The sequence below is a fragment of the Bubalus kerabau genome, chromosome 23, assembly GCF_029407905.1.
Source record: "Bubalus kerabau isolate K-KA32 ecotype Philippines breed swamp buffalo chromosome 23, PCC_UOA_SB_1v2, whole genome shotgun sequence".
NCBI classification, from domain to species: Eukaryota; Metazoa; Chordata; class Mammalia; order Artiodactyla; family Bovidae; genus Bubalus; species Bubalus kerabau.
Genome location: NC_073646.1, coordinates 28,153,833 through 28,170,584, shown reverse-complemented (window position 1 = coordinate 28,170,584; position 16,752 = coordinate 28,153,833). Strand labels below are relative to the sequence as shown.

At 51.1% G+C, this 16,752-nt stretch overlaps 2 protein-coding genes across 6 annotated transcripts; one reads left to right on the top strand and one right to left on the bottom strand.

Annotated features, from left to right (window-relative positions):
* Window positions 1-1,130: 1,130 nt before the first annotated feature.
* BCKDK (branched chain keto acid dehydrogenase kinase) lies at window positions 1,131-5,392 on the bottom strand. 4 transcript variants are annotated; one of them, XM_055561601.1, is made up of 12 exons: window positions 5,286-5,392; window positions 4,332-4,701; window positions 4,137-4,205; window positions 3,931-4,041; window positions 3,603-3,650; window positions 3,403-3,522; window positions 3,225-3,323; window positions 2,958-3,031; window positions 2,494-2,622; window positions 2,314-2,403; window positions 1,694-1,852; window positions 1,131-1,601 (listed from the first exon to the last, which is right to left on the bottom strand). In XM_055561601.1, the coding sequence occupies exons 2-12, from the start codon at window positions 4,524-4,526 to the stop codon at window positions 1,457-1,459; spliced, it is 1,239 nt and encodes a 412-aa protein (XP_055417576.1). In that variant the 5' UTR covers window positions 4,527-4,701; window positions 5,286-5,392; the 3' UTR covers window positions 1,131-1,456. The 4 variants fall into 4 exon arrangements, with proteins under 4 accessions (XP_055417576.1, XP_055417577.1, XP_055417578.1 ...); XM_055561602.1 differs by lacking the exon at window positions 5,286-5,392 and adding an exon at window positions 4,851-5,240; XM_055561603.1 differs by lacking the exon at window positions 2,314-2,403.
* Window positions 5,393-14,372: 8,980 nt separating this feature from the next.
* On the top strand, window positions 14,373-16,682 carry VKORC1 (vitamin K epoxide reductase complex subunit 1). 2 transcript variants are annotated; one of them, XM_055562520.1, is made up of 3 exons: window positions 14,430-14,651; window positions 15,666-15,775; window positions 16,237-16,682. In XM_055562520.1, the coding sequence occupies exons 1-3, from the start codon at window positions 14,479-14,481 to the stop codon at window positions 16,443-16,445; spliced, it is 492 nt and encodes a 163-aa protein (XP_055418495.1). In that variant the 5' UTR covers window positions 14,430-14,478; the 3' UTR covers window positions 16,446-16,682. The 2 variants fall into 2 exon arrangements, with proteins under 2 accessions (XP_055418496.1, XP_055418495.1); XM_055562521.1 differs by lacking the exon at window positions 15,666-15,775 and having other exon boundaries at window positions 14,373-14,651; window positions 16,237-16,342.
* The last annotated feature ends 70 nt before the right edge of the window (window positions 16,683-16,752 follow it).

Genomic DNA, 16,752 nt, shown 5'->3' with positions numbered 1-16,752 from the left:
TGTGCCGCTTACCTCTCTTGCCTGGCCTCCTGCCCTTCCCTTTCCTGCCTCCCCTACTTCCTTCTGGAAGCACTTTCTCAACAAATCGCTGGGATACAAATCTTTGTAAGATGTGCTTCTAGGGAATCCAGGGCTTCCCTGGTGGCTCAGCTGGTAAAGAATCCACCTGCAATGCGGGAGACATGGGTTTGATCCCTGGGTTGAAAAGATCCCCTGGAGACGGGAAAGGCTACCCACTCCAGTATTCTGGCCTGGAGAAGTCCATGGACTATATGGTCCACGAGGTTGCAAAGAGTCGGACATGACTGAACAATTCACTCTAGGGAATCTAACCACCCTTCCTAGCTTCAAACCCTTCCATGGATCCCTGCTACCTCCAGGATAAAACTCACACTTCTTGGGCTGTAATTTCAAGGTCTTTCACCCTGACTACTATCTGCCTCTCCAGCCTCCCCCCAGCACTGCAGCAGCAAGATTTTCAGCCTGGTAAATCACTAGGGTTTCCCACCACCAGATACAATTCCTGTCTCCCCTCAGTCCCCCACTTCCATCACCAGTCCCACCAAGTAGGCTTTAAGCCTTCTTCCTTCCTGGCAAGATGGGTGCTAGGGGGGGTCACCACCACCTGCTCCCTGGAGCCCTTTGCCCTCCCTACCCAGGCCCCACTGTCCTCTGGGGCCTGCCAGGGCACAATCCTGTGTGTTCTTTTACTTGGCAATAGCAGGCACGGCTGGCACACAGTATTTTTAACCTTCCTTACTCAGGTTTAGGAATCAGGTGGCTCAGAAGAGTGCCCAGTTGGGTCACCTTCACCTCTATGACCTGTGACTGCTGGGAAGAATCGGAACTGAGGCCTGAAGCTGGGCCAATCTGGGCCTTCCATATTGTCTGGGAGGCAGAAACATTTGGGAAATGAAATGAATGAGAGGTTTGCACAAACTGCCCGACTCATCCCCACTCCCATTAAATTTACTGTGCAGGAGACCCAGGGCCAATTCTGTTCCTGGTCTGCCAGGCAGTGAGGATGGTTAAGAGACCAGGACATGAACTAGTTAAACCCAGGGTCCAGGGTACCTGAAAGAGGGCAGAAACAAAGGTTCATCTGCCCTCCCCACACACGGGGCCTGAGAGGGCATTCAAAATGTGAACTTTAATAACAAACAGCAGGTCAAAGTGGGGTTCCCCAGGAACGAGAATGACGGAGCTGGTGCGGGAGACCTCGAGGGTCCCCACTTCCTCCCCTCTAAGGCCTGGAGGCAGGGAAGCAGTGGACCCTATGGAAGAGGGCTGGTGCCTGGCTCCATGTAAGTCCACCTGTTTGGGGCCCTAAGACCCGAGATGCAGCAGTGTGGAGCAGGGTAGTACCCTGCCGGGTCCAGGAGGTCCTGGCAGGGGTGTGGCCCTGGCAGGGAGTGTGGCCCAGCCTGGGCAGGCCAGCCGGCCTAGGGCTGCGAGGTCAGATGCGGAAGCTTTCTTCCCGGCCATCGATGTGACGGAGCCGTAGGTAGACATCTGTGCCAATGCCCTGCAGCGACTGCAGCCGAAGGGAACCACCGAGGTACTCTGCGTAGGCCCGCGAAGTGGGCAGCCCGAAGCCAAAGCTGGGGGTGGGCAGGGGGACAGGACACAGGCTTCAGAGGCTTGAGTCTCCTGGGCCCCCCCACCCCTCTGTTCTGGCCAGATGGGGCCTCACCCGTGCATGGGTCCTGACTGGCCACCACTGTGCATGTCCAGGTGGCCGAAGAGGGGGCTGATCCGGGGGTCCTGGGTGCTGGCCTCAGCTGTAGTGAAGTGGTAGTCCATCACCCGATCCAGGTCTTTGTGAGCAATTCCCCCGCCCCGGTCTGAAATCCTGGCAGGATGACGGTAACGGGGGTTTGGCTCAGCTTTGGTGGGGGTTCACTACCTCCCAAGCAGACAGTGAGTGCTAAGTTGGCCTTCCTGTCCCTTCCACCCACCCAAACATGGAATGTGGTGACCTGGACTCTTGGGCCTTGCTTTTTATAAGCTACTTTTCTCCACCCTCACTTCTGCCACTGACTGCTTAAACCTTCTCACAGGACTTGACATTTATTCTCCGCCCAGCACCATATTTCTGACTCTTTCCCTGCTCTGGGCCCCTCAGTTTCTGACAAAGGCAAGCTCCTGGGGCCTCAGTTGGCCCCAGATCCACTCATGTCCAGCTCACGGCAATCTCAGGACCAGAGATTGTCCTGAAACACTAAGTCTCACTAAGCTTGAGGTCATTCAGCAGATCAGAAACAGTGCCCAGAAACCCACATCCATACCACCCAACTCGCACCCAAGGCAAACCTGATGACGAGATCGATATCATTGTTGGCAATGGTGATGACGACATCTGGGACATTGTAGGGAGTGTCGAGGTGACTCTCCATTGTGGCTCTGTGCAAGGGGCCAAATACCAGTAGGTGGTGGTGCCCCTGCCTCACTTCAGTTCCCATCTGCCCCCATCCAATACATCCAGCAGCCCACCTCATGGCGTTCTTGAGCAGCTCAGGTAGGATGTAGTCCAGTGGCATTGGGATGAAGGGAAAACGGGCAGCCACATGTCCGTTGATGCGGACTCGGGGTGCATTGCCATACTTGTGCTCACACAGGCGTCTGTGGATAGGAGCAAGGGTTCAGATTCCAACCAGTGGGTCTCAACTGGAGCTGATTCTGTCCCCACCCTCCCAAGGACATTTTGCAATCCCTAGCAACATTTTTGTTTGCCACAACTAGGGAATATTACTGGCATCAAGTGAGTAGAAGCCAGGGATCCTTCTGAACATCCTAACAAGCACAGGCCAGCCCCTTACAGAAAAGAATAATCTGGCCCAAAACATGAACAGTACCACAGTTGAAAAATCCTGCCCTGGACCACATCCTGGGCAAGTGCTCAGACCCAGACCTTCCCTGCCCGATGATGTCCATTTCCTTAACCGTTCTAGCCTCACCTGGCAAAGTCCACCCACTTTTCAATAATCTTCTTCGGTGACAGGCGAGTGCAGATGATGCCAACAAAGTCGGGCTGGTAGGAGAAAGAAGGTCAGGACCAGAGATCACCTCTACCCACATCTTGGGCAACAAAAGCTTGTAAACTCTAGACTACGGAAGCAGCCCCAGGGCTCTCCCCAGACCCGTGGACAAGGTCCCCAGTCCAACGGGGCTCCTGGCTCAGCTCCCTCTGGTCCACTTGACATACTCAGGTCCCGGCGCCCCACCTTGTCCTCATGTAGTGCCAGATGGTGGGTGGCCAACATACGGATCCCAAGCCTTGAAGTCAACGTCTTGTCTAAGAAGTAGCGGACGAGCTTCTCATCCTATAAAGAGCAGGCCTCAGAAACCCGGTGCCTTTCCCAGGACCCCACCAGGTGTGGGCCCCCATTGTGCTGCCCTGACCTCTATATACTTCCGGCTCTCACGCAGGCCTTCCGCTAAGAGGGTCACCACATCCTTGTGGTCATCCAACAGCTGTCGCACCAGCTGGCAGTATCGGGCCTCATCCGCCTGGTCCTTGATCTACAAGCCACGTAGTCATGAGCGTGGGTGGTCCAGCCCTGACCTCTCAGCCCCTCACCCTGCCCTGGCCCAGCCCTCACCGGAGGGAAGTCTGTCAGCTTCTGGAAGGCACGGATGTACAGCTCGTGCTGCAAGGAAGAGGTGTTGGAATTCACAAGAATGCTCTGGGCACAGATTGAGAACAGTCAGCCATGACCACCTATGACTGCCATCTACCCCAGTTCATTGGGTTCCGACCCCATCATGGTCTTTCAAGTCTCCATGAAAGCTTGGGCCGAGTCCTCTAGGACTCAGAAACCTTTAGGCAGGTAGGTCTCTACCACTCTGGTTCCCTCTCCCCATCTGCTCCATGGGTGGTGGGCACACTGACTTAAGGTCCTTTCCTATGCCCCCTTGAGGCCACCTTACCACGTGCAGTATGGTGGGGTTGCAGCCAATGATGAAAGGAAGGCTGCGGAAGCCCTTGATGCGGTGAGCGATCCTCACTGGCAACTCCTGCTGCAAGTAGCGGGCACTTTTCTAGAAGAAAGAGAAGAGGGAAGTTAAGGCCAGGGGCTGGGAGGCTGGGTCAGAGCTCCAGGGCCCAAGAGCAAAACAAGAGGCAGGAATCTTACCAGGAGGTGACTGCCATCCTGAGAGCGGCCTGAATAGAGCATCATGGTTGGAGTGAGACGGACTGAGGGCTGGAGGGACAGAGGGCCTTTGAGCATAGTATCTCCAACACCCTGCCCCCGGCCATATTAGCTTCACCCCTTCCCCGGACCCCCACTCCAGCTGCAGACCCAGGCCTCACCGCCCTAGCTGCACACCTTCTCCGCTGCGACGTCAATGGCTGACTGGTTGTAAAAGGAGGTGACGGTCTTAGAGCGCTCCCGTGCCATCTCCACGTGGTGGGTATCAGTGGCTGATGTGGAGCGGGCCCGGAGCGAGAGGGCGGGCCCCAAGAGAGGCCGGAGGGGTGGCCCGCCCCGGGGTCCGCTCCCCAGCACTGAAGCCAGTATCATCGTTCTATTCCTTTGAACTGGACTGGGTGGCCAGTAGGGCTGAGGACCAGATAGACGGAGGTGACCCCAAAACTGGGCAAGAAGGGTGTGGGTAGGCAGGGGCTCTTCTCTGACTTCAGGGGTGAGTGCTGGTTGAGGATGCTGGCCAGCTCAGCCTCCGGGGAGCAGCTCCCATCTACCAAGGCGGGGAAAGGGGGAGTTGTACGGATCTGAATCCGGAGGTGCCCTCTATGTGAGCACAGTATAATCATATTTGACCATCTCTGCCCAACCCCTTCAACCATCTCCCCAAACACACACACACACAGGGAGAGCCTGGATCACCTTGCTTTCTGGAGTTACTATTCTCCAATCTAAGGCTCTATCTGGTAGCTTGGAGGGGAGGGGATCCTTAGACCAGTCCAGTCCGAAAACCTTGCCCCTGATCTCTCGGATCCGCGGCACCCTCGTTCAAGGGATGGGGCTGACCCCTAATCCGGCGCCTTCAGACGCCGGCCGGGGTCTGGCCTGCATACGTGTGGCACAAAGAATTGTGCACCGAGGGTCGGATGCATGGAAGCAGCGGCTCGGGAGTCCCCGTCTAGGTCCCTCCCTCCGCAGGGTCACTTGGTTCGGCCCAGATCTCCCCCATATGGTAGATGCTGGTCCCCCCACCCCCGACCTCCACGCGCGCTCCAACGATCCAGCGCAGAGGCGGAGGGTGCGGTCGAGTGATGCTAAGCCTTAGCGGGCATGGTCTGCGCAGGTCGCTCCCCTTACCGCTGGGCCAAAGCCAGGGCCGGGGTCCGAGCGGAACAGCCCAACAGTCGACCGGGCCGGGCGAGCCTAGCCGCCTGCGCCCTCTGCCGCCGTGACGTCACGTGGGCTATGAGCGCCCGGTGCCTCCTGGGAGTTGTAGTTTGGAGCAGAGGACTCGCACCCTCGCGCCCAGCCCAGAGAAGTTATGTCCCTGCTCCTAGACCCCCCAAATAACCCCAGAGTTACCTGGTCTTTCTGGGAAGCGGGCCCTCGGGAAAGAAATGGGACAGGGCGAGAATACCCTGAGATGCAACGTGCACAGACCAAACGCTATCTGGATTCCCTCTCTGAGGTCTGGTCCTTCTCCTCAAGGTCTTGACTCATTTGTGGAAAACCAAAGTGCCTGGTTCAAAACCCAGCTCAGTCACTCTCTATCTGGGGCAAGTTACTTGAACTACTCAATACTTCAATTCCTGTCTTGGTAAAATGAGGTTGTATCAACCTTGGGGTTGTGTGGTTACATGAATTTATCCATGTAAAGTGCCTAGAATAGTGCTGGGCATGGAATTAACACTATATTAGCTATTGTTATTAATATTATTACTCATTAATATCAGCAACAAACACTGATTAGGTGACATTCTGTGCTAGGAGAGATTTGGTCTTGAGTTAATAGATGCTTCTTGACCCTGTAGAGGAAGATAGACAATTCATGGACAAAAGATAGACAATTGATACACATGCAGTGTGAGTAGGACTCAGCCACACCTTGGAGCTGGAATGGGAAGGGCATATCATGACAGAGAAGAGCCTGGAGCCATGTGGAGTCTGAGAGGAGAGGGGCTGAATGAGGTGACCAGACCTATACTTGTCCTGAGGTAATAAGAAGTTATTGAGGGATTTTAATGGAATAGATCTGCCCCTTAGAACCCTTTGGCTACAGTGATTAGGATGTGAGACCAAATGCAGAGAGACTAGTGAAAAGACAATTTTTTTTTTCCTAAGCAGGAGATGATGGGAGAGAGACTTTTCAGCGTGTTTGTGTGTGCTTGAACTGACTGGATTCTAAATATTTTAAAAATTTAAAGAAGCAAGTAAAGCGGGAGATGTCTTTGAAGCTATCTTTTCTTTTTTTTCCTTTTTCAACTGCGACCTACCGCTTGCGGAATCTTGGTTCCGGGACCAGGGATTTAACCTGGGCCCTCTGCAGTGAAAGCTGGACCCTTTACCACCAGCTGGCCTGCCTGAGGAATTGGCTGGAAAGTCTGCACCGATCATGAGGAAAGGGCTCCCTGAGTCTCTGGATTTCCTCTTTGCCCCCATCCCCACACCATTCCCACTCTCTTTTCCCGCATCCTGGCGCTATCCTGGAGTGAAGCCTGAGGAGGCTGGAGGCAGGCAGGGCTTGAGCCAGTAGAAGAAGGGAGAGGGGAGGATGCTTCCAGTGGGAGGCCAGCGTGCCCATTGAGGCGAAGAAGTGCTTGTAGTGTGCCAGAACTCTGCGCTCACGTGGCCGCGGCGAGGCCGGGAATGAGGGAGATGGCTGCTGTCAGAGTCTGCAGACATCTGGGAAGAGCCTCACCTCGTTTTACCCTGCACGCTGGCCCAGAGCCCGGCCGGGACTCGCTGCTGCCTCCCGGCGTGGAGGTTGGACACGCACCACCACGAGTGCCCCCTTCCAGTCAGGCCCTTGTTTATGAGATTGACATGTGTTCATTTCATCTTCCTAACAGTACCTCTGAGGTAGGTACTATTAATATCCTCATTTTTCACAGGACGGGATAGAGGCCCAGAAAGATTATACGGGAGATTTCCCTGATGGTCAGTGGTTAAGACTACTTGCTCCAGATGCATGGGACCCAGGTTCAATCCCTGGTCAGGGAAAGAGATCCTGCATGCCAGCAAGGAAGATTCCATCGTGCCCCAACTAAGGCCCGGTGCAGCCAAATAAATTTTTTAAAAAGAGATTAAATAACTTGTCCCTTCCTTCCTCTCTGTCCTTACCTCCCATTACACTGGCCCACCTATTTTGCCCTAAACATACTTAGGCACATTCCACCTCTCAGGAGCTGTTTCCTCTGTTTAGAACACCGTTCCCCTCCACATAGCTTACTCCCTCACCTTGTCTAAGCTTTTGCCCAAATGTCAGTTGGACAAAGCCCAACTTGATAATCCGATTTAAAATTGCAATCGTCCCCATTCCCCTCTGGTTAGTATGGCTTCCTGGGTAGATCAGATCAGATCAGATCAGTCGCTCAGTCGTGTCCGACTCTTTGCGACCCCATGAATCGCAGCATGCCAGTAGGGCTAGTGGTAAAGAGCCTGCCTGCCAATGCAGGAGACCTAAGAGATGTGGGTTTGATCCCTGGGTCGGGAAGATCCCCTGGAGAAGGAAATGACAACCCACTCCAGTATTCTTACCTGGAAAATCCCATGGACAGAGGAGTCTGGAGGACTACAGTCTATAAGGTCCCACAGAGTTGGACATGACTGAGCAACTTAGTAGCAGTAGCAGCCATTCCCCTCACACTGCTTTACTCAGTTATTTATTTATTTGGCTGGATTTCAAGGCTTTTGGGCTCTTAGTTCTGGGACCAGGGACTGAATCATGACCCCCTTCAGTGAAAAATGCTGAGTTCTAACCACTGGACTGCCTGGGAATTTCTTCTGCTCTACTCTTTATTTCATCCATAGCATTTATCACCAACAACATATTATATGAATTTATTATATTAATTATTCATTTTTTTCCCTAATATGTAAGACCAATGTATGAATATTTGTCTGCTATACTGATTTATCTTGTGCCCCTAACACAGTCTCTGGCATGTAACAGGTGCTCAATAAACATTTGTTAAATCAGTGAAAGAAATATTGGGCTTTCTTCTCTGAGCTGTTGAAAGGCAGAGTGACAAAGCTACATCTTTATTTTGTTTTTTTATTTTTATTTTTAAAGGATCACTTTGATTGTTGCATGGAGAATGTATGTTGGGGTGAGGGACAAATATCTGAGAGACCAGAGAGGAGGCTACTACATTTGTCTAGGTAGGAGCTGATGATGGTTTGGGTCAAGGTAGTGGTCTGCATAAATTACCAGGAGTGAGAGAGATGTCCAGGAGGTGTGGTTTGGGTGGACTGGGGGAGGCCAAGGTTAAAATGGGAAACCCTAGAAAAGAGCCAGATTTGGAGAAGGTAAAGAGCTTAGTTTGCTCTTTGTAAACCGTTCAGATTTTGTTTATCTTTTTAAACTAATTTTTATTGGAGTATAATTGCTTTACAACGTTGTTAGTTTCTACTATGCTGCTGCTGCTAAGTCGCTTCAGTCGTGTCCGACTCTGTGCGACCCCATAGACGGCAGCCCACAAGGCTCCCCCATCCCTGGGATTCTCTAGGCAAGAATACTGAAGTGGGTTGCCATTTCCTTCTCCAATGCATGAAAGTGAAAACTGAAAGTGAAGTCGCTCAGTCGTGTCTGACTCTTAGAGACCCCATGGACTGCAGCCTACCAGGCTCCTCTGTCCATGGGATTTTCCAGGCAAGAGTACTGGAGTGGGGTGCCATTGCCTTCTCCAGTTTCTACTATACAGCAAAGTAAATCAGATATATATTCTACTATACAGCAAAGTAAATCAGCTATATGTATACATACATCTCCTCTTTTGGGGATTTCCTTTAGGTCACCATAGAGCACTGAATAGAATTCCCTGAGCTATACAGTAGGTTCTCATTAATTATCTATGTTATGTGCATGAGTGCTCAGTCGTGTCCAACTCTTTGTGACCCCATGGACTGCAGCCCATCAGTCATCTGTCTGTGGGATTTCCCAGGCAAGAATACTGGACTGGATTGCCATTTCCTCCCCCAGCGGATCTTCCCAACCCAGGGATCAAACTCGGGTCCCCCATGTCTCCTGCACTGAGGGGGATTCTTTACCACTGAGCCACCTGGGACTCTATTTTTATACACAGTATCAGTAGTGTGGGGCTTCCCTTGTGGCTCAGTTGGTAAAGAATCTATCTGCAGTGCAGGAGACCTGGGTTCGATCTCTGGATTGGGAAGATCCCCTGGAGAAGGAAATGGCAACCCACTCCAGTATTCTTGCCTGGAGAATTCCATGGACAGAGGAGCTGGGCAGGCTATAGTCCATGGGATCGCAAACAGTCGGACACAACAGTGTAACTAACTTTCACTTTTTCATCAGTACTGTATACAGTCAACCCCCAAGTCCCAATCCATCCCACCACACCCCCTTTCCCCTCTTGATGTTCATATGTTTATTCTCTGTATCTATGTCTCTATTTCTGTTTTTGTGTGGGGGGAGGGTTGTTGGAGTTTTTTGAGCTGTAATAAGTCTTCATGATGGCACATGGGCTTTTCGTTACACTGACTTCTCCTGTTGCAGGGTTTGGGCTCTCTAGTTGAGGCATTAGGGCTTAGTTGTCCCACGGCATGTGGAATCTTAGTTCCCTGACTAGGGATCAACCTGGGTCCCCTACCTTGGAAGACAGATCCTTAAACTCTAAACCACTATATTGTTTTGCAAATAAGATCATCTATACCATTTTCTAGTTTCCACACATATGTATTAATAAATGATATGTTTTACTCTTTTTGACTTACTTCACTCTGTAAGACAGCCTCTAGATCCATCCATGTCTCCACAAATGACCCAATATCATTTCTTTTTATAGCTGAGTAACATAAGAGCTCAGTTTTGAGTGTGTTGCATTTCATCAGATTGACCTGTGAGAATATCCAGATGAAGAGGTCCTAGAAGTGTTTCTACTATGGGGTTTGGAACCCAGGATCAAGATGTGGGCTCAGAGCTCAGAAGCTGTAATCTGTATGGAGTAAGAGAAGACGTGGGTGGAGAAAAATCTGCCTCATGTGGCAGTTTGTATTTCCCATAGATGCTGCACCCCACACACCCACATGAACTTCTCTTTTTAAAAAATTACTTAATTATATATTTATTTATGGCTGTACTGGGTCTTCAGTATTGTGCATGGGCTTTCTCTAGTCGAGGTGAGCAGGGGCTACTCTTTGTTTCGGTGTTCTGGCTTCTCATTGCTGTGGCTTCTCTTGTTCCAGAGTACGGGCTCTAGGGCGTGTGGGCTTCAGTAGTTGCAGCACGGGGGTTCTAGAGCTCAGGCTCAGTAGTTGTGACGCCTGGGCTTAGTTGCTCCACAGTATGTAGAATCTTCCCAGACCAGGAGTCAAATCTGTGTCCCTGGCATTGGCAGGTGGATTCCCATCTACTACATCACCAAGAAAGTCCCTGAACTTCTTAGTTTATGATTTTGAGCCTTCTCTTATCAAGAGGTGAAGTTCTGATTTCCTTCCCATTTGTTCTAAGCAGATTTGTGATTACAGTGGAAGGGATACTAAATGATGATGTATGAAGCTAGATCATAAAAGATGATACAGCTTCTACTTGGTTCCCTGGAGAACTTTTACTGGAGACCTGAGTAGTCACATAAACAATCTAATTGCCCTGTATTTTTTAATTATTTATTTTTTGGTAGTTATTATTTTGGCCATATAGGACCCTAGATCCCCAACCAGGGATCGAACCCATGCCCTCTGCATTGGAAGCACATAGTCCTAACCATTGGACTACCACAGGAGTCCCTGATTGCCCTGTATTAATTATCTGTTGTTGTGTGACAAATTACCCTCACAATATAGCAGTTCAAAACAATAAATATTTATTATCTCACACAGTTTCTTTGGGTTAGGATTTAGGCAAACATGGCAGCTGACTTCACCCAGAGTCGGTGATCTAAAAGGGGAGCAAGATGGAAGCCACAATATCCTAATAACAGCCTCCAGACTCATAAACCATCATGTCTGCATTATCCCATTGGGCCAGGTCAGCCCTATTTAGGGTGGGAAGAAATTACACAATGGTATGTATACCAGGAGGTGGAAATCATGGAAGACAGTTTTGGAAACTGGTTGCTGAGGCCTGGAGTCTGCCATGCTGTGAGGAAGCCCAAAGTAGCCCCTATGGAGGAGTGGCTACATGGATTCACAGAGAGTCCCTGAGGCTACACGAAGGGGAGAGGGCGTAATTCTTCGGTAGCTCAGTGCTAAAGAATCCCCCTGCCAGTGCAGGGGACACAAGCCAGGAAGATCGATTCCACATGCCATGGAGCAACTAAGCCCGTGCACCACAACTCCTGAGCCTGTGCTCTAGAGCCCTCACATCACAATTACTGAAGCCTGTGAGCTTAGAGCCCATGCAACAAAAGAAGCCACCATAATGAGAACCCCTCACACTGCAGCTAGAGAGTAGCCTCCATTCACCACAACTAGAGAAAAGCCCACTCGCAGCAACAAAAACCCAGCATAGCCAAAAACAAAGAAGAGAGAGAGAAGCCAAGTTATCAGCCTCCCATTGCTCCAATATTAGTCATCATTGGACTGCAGTTATGTGAGCCAGTACTGCCCAGGCAAAATTCTCACATCGAATTCCTAACTCCTAAAAACTGAGAGAAAATGAAAAGGTTGTTTCTCTTCAGTCATTATTTTTGTGGTAATTTGTTAAACAGCAGTAAGCCCTCAATGAGTCCCACCTCCCTGTATTTATATCCCTCTGGAGTCTCTTCCCACATTGAACAGAGCTGACCTGACCCAAAAGATAAATGACAACGTGTGACTTTCAAGGCTGAGTCATAAAGATACTGTGGTTTCCACCTTACTCCCTCTTGTGAAATCGTGAAGTCGATCAGTCGTGTCCGACTCTTTGTGACCCCATGGACTGTAGCCCACCAGGCTCCTCCATCCATGGAATTTTCTAGGCAAGAGTACTGGAGCGGGGTGCCATTGCCTTCTCCAGGGGATCTTCCTCACCCAGGGATCGAACCCGGGTCTCCCACATTGTGGGCAGACGCTTTACCATCTGAACCACCAGGGAATTTTACTCCCTCTTAGATCACTCATTTGGGAAGAAGTCAGCCACATATAATAGGAACATGCCAGAAAACTGTGGAAAGAGCTGAGAAACTGGCCTAAGTCATAGTGCTCTGTACTAGATTCCTATTGCTGCTATAACAAATTACCACAAACTTAGTAGCTTAAAACTACATGAACTTATTATCTTATAGTCCTGGAGTTCAGAAGTCTGGCATGGGTCTCACTGAGCTAAAATCAGGATGGCAATAGTTCCTTTCTGGGGAAGTCCCTGGAGATCCAGTGATTAGGAGTTTGCCGGTGGTTAGGACTTTGCACCTCCACTTCGGGAGCAGGGATTTGGTGCCTGGTTAGGAAACTAGGATCCTGTAAGCCATGTTGTGAAGCCGAAAAACAAAACAACAACAAAAACTTTCTCTCTGCAGGCTCTAGAGGAGAATCCATTTCTTTAACTTTTCCTGCTGCTAGAGACCACCCACATTCCCTAGCTCATGACCCCTTTCCTCCATGTTCAAAGCCAGCAACATTGATCTCTTTTTGCTTTTCTTCAGTAGTCACACCGCCTTCTGACTTTTCTGCTGCTCTCACTTTTAAGGACCCTTGTGATGACATTGGACCCATAGGATAATCTGTTTTAAAATCAGCAGATTAGTAGCCTTCATTCCATATGCAACCTTAATTCCCATTTGCCATGTAAACTAACATGTCCACAGGGCCCAGGAATTAGGGCACTGACATCTTCGGGAGCCTGGAGAAGGGAATGGCAACCCATTCCAGTATTCTTGCCTGGAGAATTCCATAGACAGAAGAGCCTAGAGAGCTATAGTCCATGGGGTCACATAGAGTCAGACATGATTGAGCAACTGATACACAACACACACACACACATCTTTAAGAGCCATTATTCCACTGACCACATTGTCTGGAAGAGGAGTAGGCCTGAGAAGAAGCAGCCAGGGAGGGAGGAGGGCCATTTAGAAGAGTGAAATATAACAAAAGCCAGAGGAAGACAGGGTTCCCAGGAAGGATTAATACTGTTGGGAATCAAGCATGATAAGAACTGAAAAATATTCGTTGAATTTAGCTTCCTGGTGATACCAGTTATCAGGGGAGTATTGGGGGAAGGAGCTAGTTTATGTTGTGTTGGGCAGCAAGGAAAATGTAAGGAAGTAAAGACTGAGAGTGTAAAATCTTCTAAAAAAAAAAAAACAAACAAAACTTGATTGTAAAGGGGTATTTATTGCAGCTTCTAAAAGGGGGGGGGGGAGTTCCAATGCAAATGGAAGGAAGGGGAGGTATAGATGAGGGGGGTGTGTGTGTGTGTGTGTGTTCGCGCGCGCGCGCGCTCAGTCGTGTCCAACTCTTTGTGACCTGTAGCCCACTAGGCTCCTCTATCCATGGAATTTTCCAGGTAAGGATACTGGAACAGGCTGCCATTTCCTATTCCAGAGGATCTTCCCGACCCAGGGATGGAATCCGGGTCTCTTGCACCTCCTGCATCGGCAGGCAGATTGTTTACCACTGCGCCACGCGGAAAGCCTATCCCGGGTGAGATGGCTCGTTAATAAATACTGTGTGTGAAAGGGAGAGGTCAGCTAGCCCGTCAAAGGCTTCGAATGGAGGGACTGTTGGGTTGATCTGGGCTCAGGTTTCGCCAGGTGGCGCCACAATAGAACAGATGTTAGGATTCTGTCCAGGATATGGCGAAAGCTGATGGAGCTGGGAATGTAGGAGAGAGACGTAGATATCGGCCAGCAAGAGGCGCTGGTGCAGCGGGAAGGAATGGCTAGGCAAACTAGGCGGATTGGAGGCTATGCTGTCAGATAATTTTAGGGAAAACTCTTGGTTCTTGATCAGATCGCAGTATGCCCTGGATTCCCTGATCCGCTGATCTCTAGTTCCAGGATTCTCCAAAGTTAAAACAGGGCTTGGACTAGAGTAAACGCTATATATTGTTAGCCCGATTAATATAACTTGTAAAACTCCGGAGATTTCATTATCCTTGAGGCACTGCAGCCGCCCGGACTACAATTCCCATCATGCCTGGCAGGCCGTCAAATCCGTAAATACCCATGTCTCTTTATCGGTTTTCCAGTCCCAGCATTCCTCAACTGTTTTCCTACCGCGGCAGCACGCTTGCCAAATCATAGGAACAACCAATTAGATCAGGGAGTGCGAGACCAGTAGGCCAATCGTTCAGTCAGAGGGGCGGGAGCGGGCGTGGTCAAATCCGGCCCCGCCCCTGCCCCGTGGCCTGTTAGTTTCCGGCTGAGGCTTCCTTCGGGCAGGACCTGAAGACATGGGCGCTACCTGGCGGAGTCCGGGGTGGGTGCGGCTCGCGCTCTGCCTCGCGGGCTTAGTGCTCTCTCTCTACGCTCTGCACGTGAAAGCGGCGCGCGCCCGGGACCGGGATTACCGCGCGCTCTGCGACGTGGGCACTGCCATCAGCTGTTCGCGCGTCTTCTCCTCCAGGTACATGGGGAGTGGAGGGCTTGGGGGACCGCTGCTCGTGGGAGCGGTGCATGGGGTCCAGGTGTGCATGGCAGCCAGGCTGCCAGATCAATCGGGGGTTGGGGTTCCCGGGGAGCGGACGCGCGGGACCAGGCTGTTCAAGGGAGCGTTGCCTGGAGAAACGAGTGTGTCCGAGATAGGAGTGTGGGGCTAAGGGGACAGATAGTTCTGGGGACTGGGGTTATTCGAGGGAATACATGCGAATCCTGATGACAAGGAATGACAGTGACCGGGCAGGACACAGGGAGATAGGGTCGAGTGTAGGAACTGATGATGGTCTTAAGGATGGGCGTGCCTGGCGACAAGGTGGCCAGGTCTGGTTATGCTTGAGGATACAGGGTTTGTGGGATGACCTGAGACAGAAGAGGGAAGAGGGTGGAGGGGGCGCTGGAGATTTAAGGGTCCGAGGCAGAGAGATTCTGTCTTGGTTTCCCAGTCTCTGGTAACTCTGTAAAATAAGATGAAGGGTTATATGCACCTTACCATCCTAGGATTTATTGAAAGTCTAGGATGAAAAGAAGAGCCTGTGGGAGAGCCATGGCCAGGCCTGACCTGGGGATGGGGGAGGACAGGGGCAGTGACATGGAATCCTGCCTTGGCCAAAGAAAAGCTATGCTCGGAGGTCACTGACCCTTGGACTCATGTAGGGGTTGGGGGAAGGGTGAGATGGGGAAGGACAGCCCAGCTGGCTTTTTGGAAATAACCCAGGATAGGACTCAGGGCACTGAGTTGACACTCCTAACTTAGGCCCTCCCCTCCACCAGGTGTGGGCTTCCCTGGTAGCTCAGACAGTAAAGCATCTGCCTACAATGCGAGAGACCTGGGTTTGATCCCTGAGTCGGGAAGATCCCCTGGAGAAGGAAATGGCAACCCACTCCAGTATTCATGCCAGGCTCCTAGGAGCCTGGTGGGCTACAGTCCATGGGGTCGCAAAGAGTCGGACATGACTGAGTGACTTCACTTTACTTCCACCAGGTGGGGCCGTGGCTTCGGACTGGTGGAACACGTGCTGGGCAAAGACAGCATCCTCAATCAATCCAACAGCATATTTGGTTGCATCTTCTACACACTGCAGTTGTTGTTAGGTGAGTGGCCTCACCCTCTTGTGACAGCCCCCTTCCCCTCTTGGCCAGCCCAGCTGGAACTCTTGCAGTCTTGGTGACCCAGACATCTGATGGCCAACTAACTGTGCATCACTGAGCACCAAGGAGGTGGGAACTTAGAGGGGTCTTTACTGTCAGAACCAGAGGGCCCTTAGAGACTTCCCAGGAGCCCGGTTTTCTAGAAAAGACTCCCTTCTGGGGGAAACCCAAGGGTTGCTGTCTGTCATCTCACGTAGAGCTCAGCAGGAAAATTCACTATTTTGGTCCCAGGGATCGTTGAACATGTAGGAGAACCAGGGTCTTGGTGAGGCCTGTCTGAGCTGCTCATTTTAGAGGCTCTTTCCCCAGTAGCCCCTGCTGTCTGGGCGGCACCATGGAGTCATGGCATGTTCTAGTAGTGGCTAGTTCCCAAAGCCTACATCTGCCCCTTTTCTGCTTTACAGGCTGCCTGCAGGGCCGCTGGGCATCTGTTCTACTGAGGTTGAGTTGCTTGGTGTCTCTAGCTGGTTCTGTGTACCTGGCCTGGATCCTGTTCTTCGTGCTGTATGATTTCTGCATCGTTTGCATCACTACTTATGCCATCAATGTGGGCCTGACGGTGCTCAGTTTCCGGGAGGTCCAGGGACCCCAGGGCAAGGTCAAGGGGCACTGAGCCCTCACCCCAAGCCAGAGTGACCTTTGCCCAAGAAGGCCACATCTGGTCCTTGGAAGAGTCTGCAAGTTGCCCCTGCCATACTCCCACACAGGACAATGGACCAAACATGCCACAGTTTGCTACCTTAGTGCCTCTGTTTCTGTCCCCAAAGGCTGATTTCCAAAGCTCCTACTGTTGCTCCAGGAGGGAAGTTTCGGAGCAATAAAATTTCTTAAATAAATTGGCCAAATCTGAGCCATCTGTCTGCCAGGGACCTTAGTATTGGGCTTCCCCTGATCTTTTCTCCTCTGGGACTGGAAGATAT